At 42.0% G+C, this 20,441-nt stretch overlaps 1 protein-coding gene across 2 annotated transcripts in view; it reads left to right on the top strand.

The window, feature by feature from the left end:
- Positions 1-1,809: 1,809 nt before the first annotated feature.
- Positions 1,810-20,441, top strand: part of SNTG2 (syntrophin gamma 2) — a 200,811-nt gene continuing 182,179 nt past the window's right edge. For both annotated transcript variants that reach the window (XM_033143019.1, XM_033143020.1), the window contains exon 1: positions 1,810-1,964. In XM_033143019.1, coding sequence (XP_032998910.1) covers positions 1,893-1,964 — 72 coding nt within the window. In that variant the 5' untranslated portion in view covers positions 1,810-1,892. The remainder of the gene's footprint in view (positions 1,965-20,441) is intronic.

Raw genomic sequence — 20,441 nt, forward strand, 5'->3', positions numbered from 1 at the left:
CAGTGTTGCCATAACTTAAACATTAAATAGTATTGATGCCTAACTGCAACTTCTCCCTGTCACTGGCAATGTGCCCCATTAAGGTGCAAACTACACATTACACACAGTTGTATGCAACCTCCCTCCATTTTCCTTGAAACGAAGAGCGGCTGTAATAAGCTGCAGACTGTGGAAAGTAGAAGGAAATGCACTGAAAAGTGTGGGGTGAACAAATCATTAAAGTGCCGGGGGGGGGGGGGTAGAGAGAGAGATGTAAGCACAACAAAAGCAAATCAAGATAAATGTCCACTGTTGAGTAACCTCAAGAACAAATGCTTAATAAACACGGAATATAGTCTAACCCCTGCGTAAGCTTTGTGCAAGTCGGTCAGGACAAATGCTTGAATAGGGAGGTCATCTGGAGGATCCTGGAAAGAAACTTCGCAAGTTGTCCATCTCAACTTGTCCCCTCCCCCCCCCAACTGCTTTCTTTCAGAAAAGCAGCTGGGGGTGGAATTTGAGCAGGTAAAAGCTGCACCTTCTCACAAGTGCATATGTTTATCCCCCTCAGCTGAGCATATGAACTCCTGAAAAGTGCCCCATTTTTATTGGGATGCCTGTTTTCACCCATGATGCGCTTTCAAAAAATGGCAGGGATTAACTCTTCCTTAGCCGAAACAAAATAGAAAATTCTTTCCAGTAGCACCTTAGAGACCAACTGAGTTTGTTCTTGGTATGAGCTTTCGTGTGCGTGCACACTTCTTCAGATACACTGAAACAGAAGTCACCAGATCCTTAAATATAGCGAGGGAGTGGGGAGGGGTATTACTCAGAAGGGTGGTGGGAATGGGTGATCTTCCTTAGCCTTTATGGATTATTTGTTTATATTTATATCCCGCCTTTCCTTCATGGAATTAACTCCCCCCTCCCCTCCTTTTCATTATTTTAACTGAGAAGTCCCATTGCTGTATCCAACAAGTGTCCGTCCCATTCTTCTCTCTCATAGACCACCCCAACCTCTTTCCTCAATACAACTTGACCCACACGTGATGAAAATAGCACGCCTGTTGAACAGCGAAGAGATCTTTTTTTTACTCCAGTTGCAAACACTTAGGGTTTGTAACTTCGCTCTTAAGAAAATACAGTACCGCGTGGGCTTTTAGCTGTTTCTTAAATGCCCACAACGTCTCATGGGTGGCGCGTGTGAGAGGATATGAGAGAGGGTAGCAAGGCTTAAAAATCCCCGACAGATCCTAACTTATGAAATCACCCAGCGTGGCCACATTTCTGCCTACATCACCCTCCCACCCTCGACAAGAGAGCGGGAGCGCCAGAAAAAGAGAGCGAGCGAGCTGCCAGCATCTTTTGGCTGCCAACCAGCGCGAAGCTGCTGCGCCCTCCTGAAGGGAGGAGAGCGAAGAGGCAGCGCTGAAGTTAAAACAGGGGCGCGTCCGCAGTCTCTCGCTCCCCTCGCGCGCGTGTGGACGGACTGAGATCCAGGCAGCCTCGGGGCAAACGCAGCCCTGAGCCCCGCGCGCCAACGCCACCCTCCCGCTCCCTCTTCCCGCCCTCTCATCCGCGCCTTCAGCCAGCGAGGAAGAGGAGCAGAGCCAAAAGGAGCGAGAGCTTTTGCCCCTAGACTCAGCGCCAGCGCGGAAAGCAGCACACGTCTTTTCCAGCTGGGCTCCTCCACTGGGTGCTTTCCCGTCTTCGCTCTATTATTGTTGTTGTTGTTGTTGTTGCAGCTGCTGCTCTGCCTCGGAAGAGCCGCCGCCGCCGCCGCCTGCGGGGCTGCTGCTCGGGGAGTGAGCGCGCGCTCGCTCGCTCTCTCGCTAGCGGCTCCCGGGGATTTATTAAATGCGCGTCGCGGAGTTCGCCATTCAGAACGGACTAATCTAGCTGCATGGGAGGAGATGAATGTGGCGGGGAAGCCGTCTCCTCAGCCACAGCTCGAGCGCCCGGACAGCCTCCTCGTCCCCACTTGGGCAAGTACCGTCTTTCTTCTCACCCCTCCGGCGGCGCGCGCCTCCTACCCACCTCCCCCCCCCGCCCCCAGAGTCCCTTTCCTCCACCCCACACACAATCCCTTCAGACCAGCCGCCTCCTTTCCCTCTTTCTTTTGCCGCGCAAACAACCCGCTCAAGAGCCGGCGCGCCTCAGCTGGGGTTCGCTTGGGCAACTTCGCCTCGCCCTCCTCCTCCCACGTCTTGGCCGAAATAGTGCCGTAGCCGTATTATTATTATTATTATTATTATTATTATTATTATTCCCGGAACTTGAAGAAAGTTGCGCGAGGGGGACGGATAAGCGACGCGTCCAAGAGCGCAGAGAGTTGGCCAGCGTTTATTTCTTGTGGCGTTTTTATTTCTCATTTGTAGCTCAGGGTTCAGGTGGGACCTCCTCCTCCTCCCCCGCCCCCCTGCGAAGGAAATAAAGCTTCTCGTTGTGGTACATTATAGGGAGCACCAGCAATGTGCATGTTGGGTTTCTTTCACAAGAGAGACACAGGAGGCGAACTGTCTGTGAAGAAAAGTTGGGCGCTTGGAAGAGGTTTTCTTTCTTGGGTCGCTCCGGGTTCCAACTGGACCCGGCGTCCGGTAGCCTTTAGTTTTCCTCGGACGTAGAACTCATGGGAGGATCCTGCGAGCGTGCAAGAAGCAGAGCGCGGGGGTGGGGGGAAGAGAGGGATGACTTAACCCTTTCCTCACTGATCTATGCTCTCCGCTCTCTTAAACTCTTCTCCCCAGACGCCTCTGCGTGGCTGATAAGAGAGGGCAATCAGCATGGGTGTAGCCAGGTTTTATTTTGGGGAGGGGGACAGGCTGCATGTTGGGATAGGGGTGGGGGAACCTCAGTTAAGTATTTTTAGTGATTTACTTAATTTAGGAGGGGGCAAGTGCCTCCCTGCCCACCCCACCCCCCATGGCTACTCCCATGACATTCAGCCTCAAAAAAAAATAAAAATCATTTTTGCATTTTGAACCACAGCATGTTTGCAGCTCAGCATATTTAGGTTGCAATCATGGGCGTAGCTGGGGATGGGGGGCAGGGGTCAGCTGTCACTCCCCCCCCCCAGTAAGTAAGTAAATAATACTTAACTAAAAGTAGAAATTGTAGAAAGATTTTGACAGATTTTTCTGATTGCTTTTTTCCGGGGGGGGGGGGGTTCAAAAGAAATAATTTGAAACAACTGTTGTTGAGACATTTCATTCCGAGTCTGCTAGACAGAGGATAATGACAGTTGGGTGTTTTGCACCCGCAACATAAATCCTGGCTACCTGCCCCCCCCTCACATGGCTATGCCCATGGCTGCAGTGCTGTCCCCAAGAATACCTGGAAGCAAGCCCTGTTGAACTTAATGGGTAGACCTGAAGAGGATGGTCCTGTTCCTTCAGAGGTCACTCCCATTGGCTCCAGTGATGCTTGTTCCCTAATAACAACACAAGCATAACCATGGCTGCTCAGAAGTAAATCCTATTTTATTAAATGGAGCTTACTTCCAGACAAGTGGGGTGATGATTGCAGTCTTAGTTGAATGAGTTCTTCTCTTAACAACAACAACAACAACAACAACAAATAACCAGTATATCAGCCTTTCAAATGCAGTTCATTTTTAGCTTTCTGCTTCCTTACACCCTTGGAGTTCTTTCACTGGATTTGCAGCTTCTCAGTATTTTTGAATAGTGGTAGGGAGGATAAGTGGGCTGAAGAAAAGGATGCTTTTTTGTCATGTGATGTTCCTTTATGGTTTACTCCTGTGCATTTAGAGAGCAAAGCGAAAAAGAATCCATATTCGGGTCAAATTGCTGGTGAAATGATACAACTCTTCAAGATAATTGATACATCTCTTTTACTCAAATAAAAGTTTCAAAATTCTAGACAGTAAAATTGAATGCTGAGTAAATAGATGGGGAAGACAGAGCCCTATTAACAAGTACAGTGGTACCTCGGTCTACGAACTTAATCCGTTCTGGAAGTCCGTTCTTAAACCAAAACCATTCTTAAACCGAGGCACGCTTTTCCTAATGAGGCCTTCCACCGTTCCGCTTCCATTCTTAGACCGAGGTAAAGTTCTCAAACCGGGACCCTATTTCCAGTTTTGCAGTGTTTGTAAACCAAATAGTTCTTAAACCGTACTGTTCTTAAACTGAGGTACTACTGTAGTTTAGATATATTAGTTCCACAATAGCACAGTAGGATGCACTTAGTCAATTGATTTAATTAGGGGCTAAGTAGTCATAACCCTACCATCATCTGTGTCTCTGGCTCGAACTAGACTGTAATAATTAGTTTTGGGAATTGTCAGTGTTCCATGTACTGTTGGCTGGTTGTGGCAACTTTTTGGACAATAATTCTGAAATTGCAGAGGAGTATCACTTAGGAATGTAGGAAGCTGCCTTGCACCAAATCAGACTATTTGTTTATTACTTCCATGTTGTCTACTCTAACTGGCAATCACTTCCCCAAGTTCTCAGGTAAAGATCTTTTCCACCACCTGTTCCCTGATCCTTTTAGTGAACGTGCAACACATGCTACTGAGCCAATGCTGCAAGAACAAATTCCTAAAGACCCCTCATCTGTTCTGAGACAGCATGTCTCCATCCAAATATCCCATTCCCCAACACACTTAGACCATTACTTTGCTGAATGAACAGTATTGTTTGGTTTAAGTAGAGGGTCCAAAGTGTGCTACATCAGAATTATCTCTAGAAGAATTGGATGATCATCCTAGTGAGTCATAGAATCAGTGAAACAACTGAAATCAATGGACCTGCTCTGATCACAAGTGAATGTTGGATATCACCCAATATCTCTAGGTTCTATATGACATATGTTTTATGTGTCATGGCATGATGGCTCAGTTAAGTGATCAGTGGTTTTGATTGTGTCTTGTGCAGGAAATATGAGATAGGCACAATTACCTGCAAAAGTGTTGGAAGGACTCCACATGCTCACATTTGTTGTTTTATTATTTCTCAGATCAGTTACTAAGGTAAAATTATTCCATTAAGCCTTGACACTGTAAAAAATTTAACAGGACATGTGTATGCTTGCAAGCAGTATGGGCTACTTTAAATAAAATGAGTATACCTTGGTTCAAGGATTCTGCCCTTGGTTAATCATAATACAAAACCACCATGTTGTGATGACCACTTTAAAATTCTTTACAAGCAAAATGCTCTGTTTATTATTTATTAATAAACAATACTTTGGCTTGATGGTTATTTAATGTTACTGTGTGTCCAAATCCACGAAAGCAGTTATGTATTCTTCAGTGTCTATTTTTGTTTCAGCTATGTTAAAAGGAACTTTGCATGTACCCATCAGATGTCATGGGAACATATCATAGATTCATACCACTGGTGGTTTTTTTAAGTGACTAAATTGCACTGCTAGTAGCAAGACTCATAACAAATGCAGTGCATGATGTTCGCTAGATATAGATGAAAATAGTAATTACTCCCTTTATCACTCTTAATTATTGTTGTTTGAAGTTAATTGCCTGCTTGCCTTGTCAGCTTTTCAAATATGTCAATTTTTGAAAAAAGTGAGTTGCTCTTTAAACGCCATGCTAATATTTTCTGCAAACAGAGCTATTCTTACCTACTTGACATTCAGCAAGATGGGAATTTTTGAATTATTGTTAATGGAATCAGTAAATATCCTGCCATCTTTTATAAGCTTCATTAACTTTATAAAGTCAAGAAAAGCATGAATGGAAAATGTGTGTGTATGTGCATGCATATGGGTATATATTATATATATTCAATTTATATATTGCCCTTCCTCCTGGAGGAGCCCAGAGTTTTTTTAAAACCCGGTGCCCTTCAGATGTTTTGGACTACAAACCCCATCAGCCAGCTAACACCAAAACATTAGGAAGACATCAGTTTGGTGAAGGCAAGCTTATGGCATGAAGCGTTGCATGTCCTGAAAAGTGTTACTGTTGTGTTAAAAGTGGATGTAGATTTATGAATCCTTCTTGATTTTCATATGTGTAGAAAACTGGTGAACAGATCCTGCACGGAATGTAAAAATATGTAAAATAGTCACGGAAGAGTCCATTAGGCAACACTGTGGAAGAGTAAAGTACATGCCTTCCTAACTATTAAAAATAGTTTTTGAAAAACATGTTCTTGTTGTGAGTGTGCCTAAACAGTCTGCTGGTTTTAGAGAGTCACTTACATAAAAATCTCTTGTACAATTCCCAGGGCTCAGTTTGATTCAGGGCTTGGGCATTTATATACAGTAGAATGCTAATGTGTTTACATGAATGAGACTCTTACAGCTTTTGCTAACACCTTTTCCCATATGTTGCAACTGTTATCTACAGAAAAGTAGGCCTACAGAATAGCATCAGCTCATCCTAAAGTTTTGTCTGTATTGGGCAAAATGTTCATTCCAAAGCATTTCTAAGCTGCTTAATATTTAAATTGGTTAGTGTCGTACAGAAGCACAAACACCAGAACAGTACGGCTAAAGGCAGAAATTTAGTGACAGCAGGGCCCAATCTTATATGTCAGGGAATACTTGGAGGAAAAAGATGTCTTAACAATGCATCTGAAGTAATTGATAGATGAGGCTTCAAGTCTGGCAGAGGGAAGGGCATTCCAGAGTACAGAGGCAGTGACAGAAAATGCCCATTTCCATGTGATCACCCTGGATATTCTGTAGGTTGTAATGCCATGAGTAAAATTTCCCCAGATGATCCAAGTGACCTTGCAGGGCTATACAGGGACAGGCGCTGTTTCAGGTAGTCTGTTCTCGAGTTGTTCAGTGCTTTGTGTGTGAGTAACAAACCCTCAACATAGCCCAGTAGCTAATCAGTGCTGAGATCTCAGCAATATGAGTCTAGGTCCTCCACTCAACAATCAGGCCTCAGTGTTCTGCAACAGCTGCGTCTTCCAGAGCACTTTCAGGTGAATTCCCACATAGACCTGGGATAGCTCAGTTGGTAGAGCATGAGACTCTTAATCTCAGGGTTCTGGGTTCAAAATCCACATTGGGAAAAAGGTTCTTGCATTTCAGAGGTTTTGACTAGGTGACCAGGTAACTCTACAATTTTGATGATTCTAAGACCGCATTACTCTACTCCAGTCCAGTGGTGAGGTTACTAATATATGAATCATGTTGGCAAAATGAACCCTGTCCAGGAAAGGGCATAGTTGGTGAACTGATCTAGTTTGATAATAGGTACAAACTATTTACCTGTTGCTTCAGGGGCAATGCAATCATGTCAGGAGCTTGTAGAGTCCCCAACTTGTCACAGTCTCCCCATTTCACCAAGATTAATTCTATTTTTGGGGCCTTCATATAGCTCAACACGGCATCCAGGCATCTGCTCAAAATAGTCTTACCTTTTCAGGCTGTTTTCACATGGCATTTTCATGACTTTCCCCTATCTCTTAATTTCTGCTTTGTATTTGAACTTTCACACAGCGTAAAAGCCACCTCTGGAACTATCATGGAATATAGTGCAAGCTGAATGCTAGTTTAGTACTCATTTTCCTTATCATTTGCTTCCAGGGGGAAAAATCCATTTGCAAATAATGTGGAAGTGTGTGCTAAACTTGAGCAATATTCCACTATTGTTCCTGAAGTGGATTTTACATCACATGAAAGCTCAAATATAATGTGGGGGGGGGGGGAGGAAGTAGTTAGGGAAACATTGTGGAAATGAATTAAATTGCCTTGTGAATGCAACCTCGGATGCAACAGAGCTGGGTGTCATCATGGTGTCATGCTCCTAACATCCCAACATCCACCTCTAGTGGCTTCATATAGTTGTTAAAGTAGGCACCTGTATGCAAATATTAAATAGAATTTAAATATTTCTATATGGCACCCCATAGCACAAGTGACGGAGGTTAGATACATAATCTCTTAATGCCATTCTCTCAAAAGGGCTCCATAACTAAGATTTGAACAATTGTAAAACAGTGCTACTAACTCCCAACTAATGGAGACAGTCCAGGAGGACACTGTGGTATTGAAAACTGCTGATAGATCAAGCAAGAGCAAAAAAGGTTGTACTCCCCCTGCCCCTCTCTCGAAGAGGGTAATCCATTAGGGTGACCAAGGCTGAGTCTCTTCCAAAACTGTCCCAGACTCAGATGGGTCAAGATAACCAGTTTCCTCCAAGAATAAAAATTGTCTATGCCCTATAGTTTTCAAGTCATGCGACTCAAATTGGGTCTAGTAGACCCAAGGTTTTTTAAGCAATGTTGACTAAAGTCGCTTCTGGGGTGCCTTTGCGAATAGGGGCTCCGAAGTTTAAGCTTCATTTGTTTCTTAATGGCTTCACCACTGGTCAGAATGGTGTTGCACTCATGTCCAGCTTGCAGGCTTCCCACAGGCCACTGTGAAATGAGGATGCTGGACTAGATGGTCCAAGCATCACTGCATTAGATGCAGCTTATTTCCAGGAAAGTCTACACAATATGATTACAGCTTGAGTCTCCCCAAATCATGTGTTATCTGTGATTCCCTTCTCCCTCTATTTTAGGATGGAAAGAGTGCTTTGGAGCCTAATGCAGAGTGTCCTTTCTTCAGCAATGAAACACTGTAGCTGATTCTCATACATGGCTTGTGGGGGATCCAGTTAAGCAGGAGATCCAGGAAACTGTAAACCCTACTCCTACTTTATAAATGCAGTAGTAACCATTTGCCATTGGTACACTGCTTTAGGAAAGAAAGATCCAAGTGGACCTTTCCTCTGATCAAATATTCCAAATTATGTAACAGTCACTCTCCTCCCAATATACATGAAAACATATAAAGATAAATTAGAACCTCACATTAATGTACCGGTAATAGATATGCTTTGGCTTAAGGCACATTATTGCAAAGCTTTAAATTTGAAAGCCCTGTTCTTAAAGTGTGAATAACAATTAGTTTTAAATGCTAGCTATTGCAGGTTGAAAATGGATGGCAATTTAGGATATTTCTTTGTGCAAGGTGAAGGTTGCTGTAACTAGCGTTCTCTTGCAGAAATGTAGATACAGGAATGCCGGTGTCTCTATAATCACTGACAGGCAATCCTGCTGCCTCATACACAAAAATGAAGGCTGCAGGAAGACTTTTCCCCAACAATGAAAATTTACATTAGTCAAATCCTCATATTTTTGCATCTGTACAAGACCAACAGAAATGAGTACAATTTGTGGAGGTTAAGCTGCTGGAGGACCTAAGCAACTATTTTATTGAATTCAACTTCAAATTAGTTTCATAATAGCTTTCTGCATGCCAGCTGAGCAAGTTTAAACCCCCTACGCCTTTCACAAGAATAAGAAAGAGCTTGCATCTCTTGCAGAGTCTGAAAAAAAATGTTTTTGTTGCTGAGAGGTTGTGCAGAGTTAAGGTGTTTTGGATAAATGATATGGGAAGATACAGTTTACATCATCATCATATATTCATTTAGGATCCATCTAATAAATACATTATTGTGGGGAAAACACATTTTGTTATGGTGCAGAAGTAACAAGTTAGCTTTAAGTATCTGGATTTTAAAGCAGTAGCCTTCACACCTTCCCATTGATTGATTGATGATGATAATCTGTTCTATTTATAAAACATTTTTCAGTACAGTATATGTGTCTTATCATACCAGTGTGAAGCAGGTTCTTTTTCTTGTTAACTCATTCACTAATTTACGTGCAGATCACACAGTAATCTGCCTTCAGATTAAGCCATGTCTGAGCTAAATCATATATGTGATGGAAATGGCTAACCACTTAACCAGTCCTGTATTATACAACAACCTGAAAAGCTGAGGGACTGTGATACTTCATACTTGAGATGCCTATATGTTTAAGGTCAGACAAAGGTAAGCAAGGTGAAGGAATGCTGAGGTCAAAGTCCCATGTTGCAAACATGCAAGGTGGATAACACTCTGGCTTGTTCCAAGTGGCACCTAGGGCTGCAAGTTAGACTAGGATGTTCCAAGAACCAGCAGACCTGAATAGCTGGGTGGTGTGGACACTCTACTCTTAAAGAGGTGCAGCCTATTTTAGGAGCTGGACCCTCAGTGCCTGAAGACAGTAATACAACCGCTTCACACAGGAGAGGAGTTTGAATCACATGCTCTTCTGGGGCCAGGTCTTTACAGGGATGTCACAGGCTGGCGCAGATGGCACATTCTCCTTCAGGGCTGTCTTAAGCATATGCGGCACTGGGGTGCAAAGATCCGCCCGCCTGCCCCAGGTTGCCCAGTCCCAGGTGCACAGGAGGGCAGAGCCAGCTGGCCGCCTGCCTCAGTGTCTTGCTGGCTCAGTCGTCCCCAAACTCATGGTGCAGAGCCACCCACAGCAGAAGAGCCCACTGTAGTGCTCTGACCGATGGGTGGGCTCTTCCCTGGACTCAATTCTTGGGCCCCTGAGAGCCCTGCACCCTGCACCCCTAGCACCTATGGGTAGGACAGCCCTGTTCTCCCCTCCCTCAGTCTGACATGAGTGAATGTCATATAGATGAGTCCTCAAATTATAGAAACAAATCTCATCCATCCATCCATCCTTTCCTGGCTCTCTAGCACACTCCAACACATCACCACATGTTTTTGGTTGTGTTAATCTTTGGCAATAGAGAGGACTCTAGGTTGATGTCCCATTTCCCCATAGGAGAGGGATTTTTTCAGCAATATGAATGTGTAGAGTGTGTGGTTATTCAACTTGAGAAGAATGCACTGTCTCTCTAGCTAAGATGTTTTGAGGGTGGAGGGTGGGTGACAGAATCTAGCCCATGTGTGACTCGTCCAGGAAGACTGTAGTGTTCCAGACTGAAGAAACTAGCCGCCGCCACTGCACGAAAAAACACGTTTGCTACTAATTCATTATAGCTGTTCATTATTTCTGCAGAATGGTGCATCTCTTTGCCCCATTAAATTCTGGAAATTATACCATAATCAAAAATACTTTTCAATAAGCTTTCCGTTTCTGCTTGAAGTAACTTGTGCTATGCATCTGTCTCCCTTGTCAGGTGGTATTATTATTTTTTTGGTTTTTTTATGGTTTGAAAGACAATTCTGAACAGAGCCCCCAGTTTTGCTTGTTTGTTAAGAAGAAATGATTTAACCTTCAGCAACAAAACTTTCAGTAGTGTTGCCTGGTTTCTAGATGGCCCTTGGGGTCCCTTTCAACTCTACAATTCTTTCTGGGCCCTTTAGGAAGCTAGTAAAATTAGCTTCATTTTTTTCTTTTCAACCCTGATAATTCCACAACCAGCATTACAGAATCCCGCTGTTTTGTACTTCTAGTACAAGCTGCTAGTAAATCCCTTGTAGGCATTTATTACAGGTAAGTTTTTGAAACTTGGCAAATGGCAGAGTATTGGGCCCATTGTTGACCTCACTGAATTACCTTTACACTCCTAAACTCTCAGCACATCAGAAAGCAATTCCTAATTTAACACGGGGGTTCATGGAATCTGACCCAAGTCTTCTGCTTCTTTGCTCCAGGTCTGTATTTTACCAGTATCACTCAACTTGGCTTAGAGCAAACAGTGGGCTAGTAATGAGTGTCAGCAAGTGTCAAATGCCACAACTGAGACTAATATTTTATTTCATGGTAGGAAATAACTATTTTAAGTCAATTGCAGCTAACTGATTCCTAAATGATTTCTGTGAGCAAGTAGTTCTGCTAGCCCAAAGGGCAATGTGAACTTTTAAAAAAAAACACAAAAAAACAAATGATGCTAATTTTTGCCAATTATTATTTTCATATTTTGGTGTTGTTTCATAGTTGCATGCAAGTCTTAATGACATTAAACAATGCACCACCATATTGTACAAACACCTGTGGGGCAAATAAAATAGTACAATGATAAAGTATTAAAATATCGATGATGATGATGATTAATTTATACCCTGCTCATCTGGCTGGGTTTCCCCAGCCACTCTGGGCGGCTTCCAGCAGAATATTAAAATACAATGATTCATCAAATGTTAAAAGCTTCCCTAAACAGGGCTGCCTTCAGGTGTCTTCTAAAAGTCAGATAGTTTTTTATTTCTTTGACATCTGATGGGAGGGCGTTCCACAGGGCGGGCGCCACTACCGAGAAGGCCTTCTGCCTGGTTCCCTGTAACTTTGCTTCTCACAGTGAGGGAACCGCCAGAAGGCCCTCGGCGCTGGACCTCAGTGTCCAGGCAGAATGATGGGGGTGGAGACGCTCCTTCAGGTATACTGGGCCAAGGCCGTTTAGGGCTTTAAAGGTCAGCACCAACACTTTGAATTGTTACCGGTAAGTTCGGGGGTCACATAAACAGAGCAGCCACACATATAAAACAGCAGATAAAAAGATTGCCTTAAGGCTGAGAGACTGAACACACTTCTGGGAGTGAGTTTCATTGAATTCAGTTTACTGGATTGCACTGTAAAACAAGTAAGACAGGTTAAGTGTGGTGGACTTGTAATCTGGTGAACCAGGTTCGCGTCCCCACTCCTCCACATGCAGCTGCTGGGTGATCTTGGGCTAGTCACACTTCTCTCTGAAGTCTCTCAGCCCCACTCACCTCACAGAGTGTTTGTTGTGGGGGATGAAGGGAAAGGAGAATGTCAGCCGCTTTGAGACTCCTTAGGGTAGCAATAAAGCGGGATATCAAATCCAAACTCTTCTTCTTCTAACAGTCCTGGTGAAACTCAGGGTTAAAGTCCCATTGTGAGTAAAACAGCTAGGGTAACACAAATTTGTTTAGGGGGGAAAGCTTTGACAGATGAAAATACAATTCTTTACCCCCATTGCTATACCACTCTATAAGAAGTCTCCTTCCCAACATGCTGTTTTATTTGAATTTGGTGGTGACTGAGCTTGTGACATAGAGTTTCTCCTCCTTTCGCTCTTTTTCGACAATCTTGTTTTCATTAGTCTTGTAAAACAATTAGTTTCTATTTTTTTAAAAAAGAAAAAAACAACTTCCAAAGAAACATTAAATTATTTCATTTCTATTAGCCAGGAGACCATTCTGCACAATAAAATCATATGGGTTAAAATTCCAGGTGATTAGTTTTATTTATTTGATTAATGCGGAGGTTCATTTCAGGAAATCACCCTGCAGTGGGAAGCTTATATTACTGCCACATCCTCTTTGAATGCGACAGCTTAAAAAGTTTGCAGTCAGCCACAGCAAGAGACAATTGATACTCAAGTGAGAAAAATGAAAGGAGTCAGAGAAGGGGCAATATTTTGTCAGTGTATTTTGTAAAGACAAGTGCACCACTATCACATTAGATATAATGGGAGGGTATGGCCATAAGTATACAATAAAGCATTAAAAACCCGTTTAAAAACAGTACAAAATAATAATTAAAAGAGAACCGAGGACTATTTAGTTGTCCAAAACAAAACAAAACTGCAAGTAACCCAATATGTAAGTAAAAATGTTTTGCTGCAGTATCTTTCCACAAAAAAATAAATAAAGGTATTGACTAAAAATCAAAAAACAAACCCAACATAAAAAACCCGAAATAAGTAGACTGACACTGCTGCCTCCATGGTTTCAACATTTGCTTCTGTGTTGTGCTGAGCTTTCCATCTCAAGAATAGCATGGCTGTGGTGAATGCTCTCATGGTGGAATTCTTTTGCCCCTCTCTTTATTCATATATGTCAGCAGGCAGATTTCTATAATGAGATTTACTAACTCTCCAAAGGATATAACCTTGAAATGCAGGGGCTCTTTAGCACAATCTAATCAATATTATCTCGTTTATCATCTCTCGTGAAGCTTGGATTGTAGTGGGGACAAAAAAAATGCATTTGTAACATTTAGGGAGAAAAGTTTCTGGGCAGGAAAATCAATAGAAAAACCCAGTTGTTTTGTATTATATCGGAGTAGTGCTGACTAGAATCCCCCGAGCCTTTTATTTAGACAGGTAATATGCTTTATGGCAATTTCATATTAATGTATACATGCTTCATTTTTCATTTCAATATAAAGTATGGTATGTTTTCATGACCAAATGGGTGGAACAAAAGAAGATCACCCAAGTTTGTTGAGCTTTGCAATTAGCTCAACAAACTTTCTCATACATAATAGCTTTCTAGGCATGGAACAAGTAGAAGTGCTGATGAGCCCTTAGTTATTAGTTTCAGTGGATCTACTCTGATTCGAGGCTAATGTGCAGAACACAGCTTTCCACCAGATTCTGCGCTTCTCCAAAGGTTGTGATACAGTTACCAGCAATTTAAATGTTTCCAAAATGGGCATTTAAGTTTGTATTTTGAGAGAAAACAAAAATTTTAGATACATATTAAACTATTTCAAAAGACATTATTTAAAATGTTAAAAAAATATTTGCAGATTAATGTAGTGTGGGTTTTTGGATAAAGGCATGTGAAAGAATCACTGGCTGGAGAAAAGAGATTTTCCCATCCCTGGGGACATATAAAACATTCTAAATAGGTACTGCAGTCCGCTAGGTGTTTTGAGAAGGGACTTGGTGTGTTGTATATAGCCTGCTAGGATACATAATATGCATATCTGACAACATACCAAGCTAAAAGAGGTGAATTTTTAAAAGCAACCCTCAAATTCCATAAAATATTATTTTTGTAGAAAATATTTTACTATTCCACTATCCCTTTCTACTGTCCGATAGGTTGCCTTGTTATCTCTGACAATATATGCACATCCTTTATATAAACTTTAAATACAATGATATTGATAAACTCTGAAATATACTCTTTAGATAAAAGTTAACATTTATCATATTTAAGCCAATGGAGAGGGGGAATACTTATCCTGTCTTTGTCAGTTAAAATGCTCAGCAGTCTGCTCACTGACTGGAAAACACAAATGGAGAACATACAATTTTTAGCTGGTGTAAATTTAAGGCCCTGTTGTATTTAAAGTATGAAAAGAACAACAGTAAGTTCCTGTCTGGTGTTGCTTTTAGCCAGCATTGGTATGGTGAAATGTGTTAATGGAAATTTTGAATTTATATTACCATAAACTGAAATTTAGAGTTACGTGCTTGTAACTCAGGGAGGCAGAGCATTCATCAAGTTATATGCATTTGTTAACATATGGCATAGTCGATTAATTGCAGCACTGCATGTGAAAGGTATTTGCAAGCATATGGATCCAATTTAAAGCATTATATCACAATGGAGAAGTTGTCAGGCTTTGAGTTTAGGCGGTTGCATCTTAAGATTTTATGTACGTATTCAGGCCTTGTTCTTAGATAGCTAAAAGTTGGTTTGCAAGAGGACATTTTGAACACTGTCTAGTGAAATAATCGAGAGATGAACCGACAAAGTATTCTTTTAGTTTCACGTATGAATTGGGAATTTATGGCATGAGCCTAACCATGTTTATTCAATAGTAAGCCCATTAGAATCACAAGGATTTACTTCTAAATAAGTGTTTTTAAAGGATTGCAGCCTTTGTTGAGAGGTGAAAGTAAATTGCATTGAACTCAAATGGACTTTATTTTAGGTGTGTAGAATTGCAGGCTAGCTATGTGGTCCTGTGCATGATACTGAAAAGTAAGTCTCATTGAGTTCAACATGAGGGTTTTTGTCAGGTGAGTATTAGATTCAGCACTATTTTTTCAGCTGGAACTTGCCGGAACTCAGTCACGTCACCTGTCAGGTGAGCACCATTGCCATTATAAGAGAACAAGCGAGGCATTCACCATTTCCCCCCTAGAAAAATAGCACTGATTAGATTCATGTGTTGACCAAAATGCTCTAGATGTGTGGACACTGCTACTGCCACTGTTGCCCCAACATTACTGATGTTGCCTGTACCATCTCCAGGTCTCAAGGTCTGATAAGGAACTTGGGCATGGAGACTTGAATAGCATAATGCAGAACAAATGGGAACATCACATAACTGGAGACCTACCAGCAGAAATTGAGTAGACTCATTGTCACAGCATTGCTGCTGCTCATAGCTGTCAACTTTCCCTTTTTTTGCAGGAAATTCCCTTATTCCAGCGCAAAAAAAATTCCCTTATTTCCCAATGCAAAAAAAGGAACGTTGACAGCTATGCTGCTACTGCTGCCACCACCACCGTTGCAGCTTACTCTGCTATGGGTGGGCCAGCTGCCTGCCTGGCTGTGCAGGATAGCGGGGGCAGGAGGAGCAGCAGCAATGAGCAGAATGTCTGGCTTGTGCATCTGAATTCACTGACTCTCCCATCCTAATCATGCTGGCTCCAACCTGATGTGCATGTATTGGTGCCAGAATTAAAATGGTGGCGCTGGCAAGTTCAAACAAGCAGGCCTTGAACTCTGCTTAGCACCACTGCTGGCCCTCCTTGCCATTATGGGCAGGGAGACAGGTGGCCAAGTAGCATTTCCATTAGAAGTAACACTTGCCAGACAAGCTTCAGCTGCCCATTATAGGGGCACAAGATAGAACGATGACCTTGTTCACACAGAATCACTGGTGCTTTGGTTTATGAATGTGGCGGTTGGCTGCTGCTCCTGTCAATGAATAGGCATTGCCAATGGATAGGGAACGCACCGACAAGGGAGAAGAGCCCAATGAAGGCAGCTTGTTGTGGGCATCGGGGGGGGGGACACAACTTGGAGCCAGTTCTGCAGAATTGCATAAGCAGTGAGCTGTTTTCGATTTGCTTTTGCAAGAACACACAGAGGCAGAACATGTGTGAGAACCACAAGGAAAACCCCAGGAGAGTATTAATTCACTGATGAGACCTTGTAGGCGCTCCTTAAAAAGTGAGTAAGGAAAGCATAGCTCTTCCAGAATGAACACCTAGGGCTGCATCCAAAGTTGGCCACTGTGAGAGCACGATACTGTACTAGATGGGCCATTGGCTTGATCCAGCAAGTTCATCTCCACCAGCGCAGTGCGACTTCCATGCATACAACAAAGCTTCCTCTCCCTCTCCTGTCTCCTGTCTCCTCCAGCTGCCCGCACACCTTCAAAATCAGCTCCAGGGGCTCGGGGGAACTTTGTATAACAGATTTTGGGGGTCAGCAGGGAGAGGAGAGGAAACAGAGTCCCGTTGTACCAGCGGAAACATGTATGTGAAACACTGGAAACAGCCCCATGTCTGGTAGCCCCCATATGAAAGAAGCACATGTTGCCATTGTTGAGTTTACAATCCATTGCAAGATCTGATGTCTTACAAAAGATACATTTAAAATAAACCAGCTATGTAATGAAAATTACATAGAGCTGCTATTTGTGCTTTGAGTGTTTTATTCAGTGGGTGGTAGCTGTAGGTCAGTAGACATTCAGGATTATCTCAGGCTGGCAAACCTTGGTATTCATTTGTAAATTGTTGATATTTTGCAATATGTGACTACGAATGGCTTGTGCCATTATTACTGTTCTGCTAATTTTATACCACCACTTGCCTGGCTAATCACTGTAAAAGTGATTAATTATTGTAGCATCTGATACATCAATATGGTTAGACAGTGGTCCTGAATAGCAGGGTACCTTCTGGGAGCACAAGAGAGCAAAAATTACATATGAGCAATCTGCATCGCACTATATTATATGGAAGCAAGACACAAAACTCATTATCCAAGGTTTAATGAAGCTTTGTGGGGGAAAACAAATGTTGCAGAAAGCATCTTATAGCATTTTCAGGGAAGCAAGTATTCTCATTTCAGCTGAAATTATTTTTCCTTTAAAATTACACACGTTAACAAAATTCTGGTTGAGGAAATAGACTTTTTGACTAGGAATGAAACTGGAATCACTTTTACACTACTACTGAGCATGTAGTAGTACTGCAAAGTTAGGGATAACAGAGGCTAGCATGATCCCCGCCCCACAAGAAAACCAACCATACAATAGCAATTCTCTTTACTTATGGTACTTATGGAGTCTCCAACTACCTTCGTTTTCTTATACAGTGGTACCTCAGGTTACATACACTTCAGGTTACATATGCTTCAGGTTACAGACTCCGCTAACCCAGAAATAATGCTTCAGGTTAAGAACTTTCAGGATAAGAACAGAAATTGTGCTCTGGCGGCACAGCGGCAGCGGGAGGTCCCATTAGCTAAAGTGGTGCTTCAGGTTAAGAAGAGTTTCAGGTTAAAAATGGACCTCCAGAACGAATTAAGTTCTTAAACCAAGGTACCACTGTATTCTTTGCTTTCACATCACTGAACGCCATGTTAATTTTGCAGTGTTGCAGAGGTGCGGTTAAGCTTCCAAAATGCTTCCTAAAATCAAGTGACTGAATTGCAGACAAGCATTTTATAAATCCTAAAGACATTAATAATGTAAGTGTACATTCAGCCATTGGAAGACCTGAAACAAGCAGCATGAATGGTCTTGCTGGATTGCTGCAGTAAACTGTCTTCAGGATCAGCCCCCTCAAGGGATAACACTTGCTCTCCAAGTGGCCTGTCTGGAGGTGAGAGAGCTGTGTGGAGGAAACAGTAAATGGGCAAAGCTTGCAGTCTACTTCTGGTGCAGTGGGCTAGACTCACAACCCTCTGTGACCTTCTTAAAATTGCTCTCCCATAAGAATAATTGTTCACCACTGCTGAAATATACTCGGAGTCCTGCAGTGATTTCATACTCTTTATTGCAGCTTGTAAAACAGTGATTAAATCCCCCCCCCCAAACCTCAGGCTTTTATATACATTGTTTACACAATGAGTCCCATCTGATTGGATGATTCTGCTTCCCTCCTGGTGCCTGATTTGTCTTCTCCTGCAGGCTAATCAGTTGTTGCATTCTATGGTCCTACCAGCCTAATAGGCTGATTAACTTCCTCCTGGAGCCTGATTGGTCTCCTGCAAGCCAATCAGTTGTTGCATTCTTGGATCCTACCAGCCTATTGTTCTAGGATCCAAGCTTAGTACATAGCAACTGCCTATGCCTCTTGAAGGTCATGTTGAATAGAAAAGCAAATAACAGCTATATGTTGCATTTCACATATTTTCTCCCCTTTTCTTTTAATGCACCAGCCTTTGAAATGGGCACCTGAAGTACACTTACAGTCCAGCTTGCCTATTACATTTCAGGCAGGAAAAGGGGGAAGTAATTTGAATCCCCATTTTCTTGCTTTTAAAAAAATAAATTTATTTATTTATTTATTTTAGATTAAAACTTTACAGTCACATATCCAACTTACAACATAGAAACAAGATTCCGAAGAATCTCCTGGACTTCCCTTCTCCCCTTTGTGGGTCCTATTGCTAATCATTTCCTCCTGCATCTTTTAAAATAGTCCAAATATTTTACCTCTCCATTGTGTCCAAAATTCACCATTAAACCACAAGTGTTATTCCAATCCTACTAACTGTTTACAATTGTTGAATCCCCATTTTCATTGGGCTGGCTCTACCTAGGCATCTTATTGTAAAACTTACCGGTAGCTTGCCTGGTACTTGGAGACCACACCAAATAGGTGATTTTCATCAAACCATGCCAATATTATACTACCACGCCTGACCAAAGAATTCTGAGATTACCACCGGTAATTTGAGCAAGTGCAATATTTCCTTCGCAGACAACACTTACACTAGATTATTATTATTTTTAAAAAGGATCGACATTGTAATCTTTTTGTTACTATAAATGAGAAAATAGAAATAATTTCTAAGCATGATGGATTTTTAAGGGGCTTAATTTGTTTGTTTTCTGCATGTGCCTAGCCACCAACAGGAGTTCTCTGGGCTGCTCACAAAGCCAAAAACATACAGAGCATTAAAAAAAGAGTGTATAAAATTTAAAAGCAATAACAAATTAATTTAAACATGGAGAATTTAAAACTCAATTCCAAACTAAATTTTAAAACTCAAATAAGATTTCTGACTATATATTGTGCATTATGAATGAAACACTTGTCTTTTAATTCCTTGTGGGCTTAGATTTGGCCCCTCTTGATTTCTTGGAACTGAAGGCTGCTCACAGAACAGTTAAAATGAACTTTCAGAAACATGCTGCAGTTGTTCAGAGTGGCTAGGAAAATGGATGGTGAAGATGAAATTGTTGTGGATCACATGCTAATAATTTTATTTTACAGGTGTAGTCTTTTAGTTTGTTGCAGTGAAATACGCACACAAATAGATGTCTGGGGCACCTTAAAGGCTAACAGACTTACTGTGTCATAAAGTTACATGGGCCAGATCCCATTTCATCTGATGTTCAATGTGTGGCCTCTGACCTAAGAAAGCATAAGGAACAGTATGTTGGCTTCTCTTTAAGGTGCCATAAGACACTTGGCTTTTGTTTCATTTCATTTGCTGCCGTTTTGGTATTTTGTTGTTGCTGCGATAGACTAACAGTGACATTTTCCATAGTGGTAGTTCTATCGCAAGCACCAGATGTAGCTGGATGAAGCAGAAATCTATCAAGCTCATGAAGAAAGTAATCTTGATCCCTCCCTCCATTTCTCTGTGCAGTCTATGTCTGCACACGTAGGTTACTATGATGGAAAATCCCTGTTTGAGCCAAAGAGCACCATTTTATTTTATTTTATTGGAACTGCGGTGTAGCAGAGAGTGTGACTGCAATTAATAATCCACT

The sequence above is a fragment of the Lacerta agilis genome, chromosome 3, assembly GCF_009819535.1.
Source record: "Lacerta agilis isolate rLacAgi1 chromosome 3, rLacAgi1.pri, whole genome shotgun sequence".
Lineage (NCBI taxonomy): Eukaryota > Metazoa > Chordata > Lepidosauria > Squamata > Lacertidae > Lacerta > Lacerta agilis.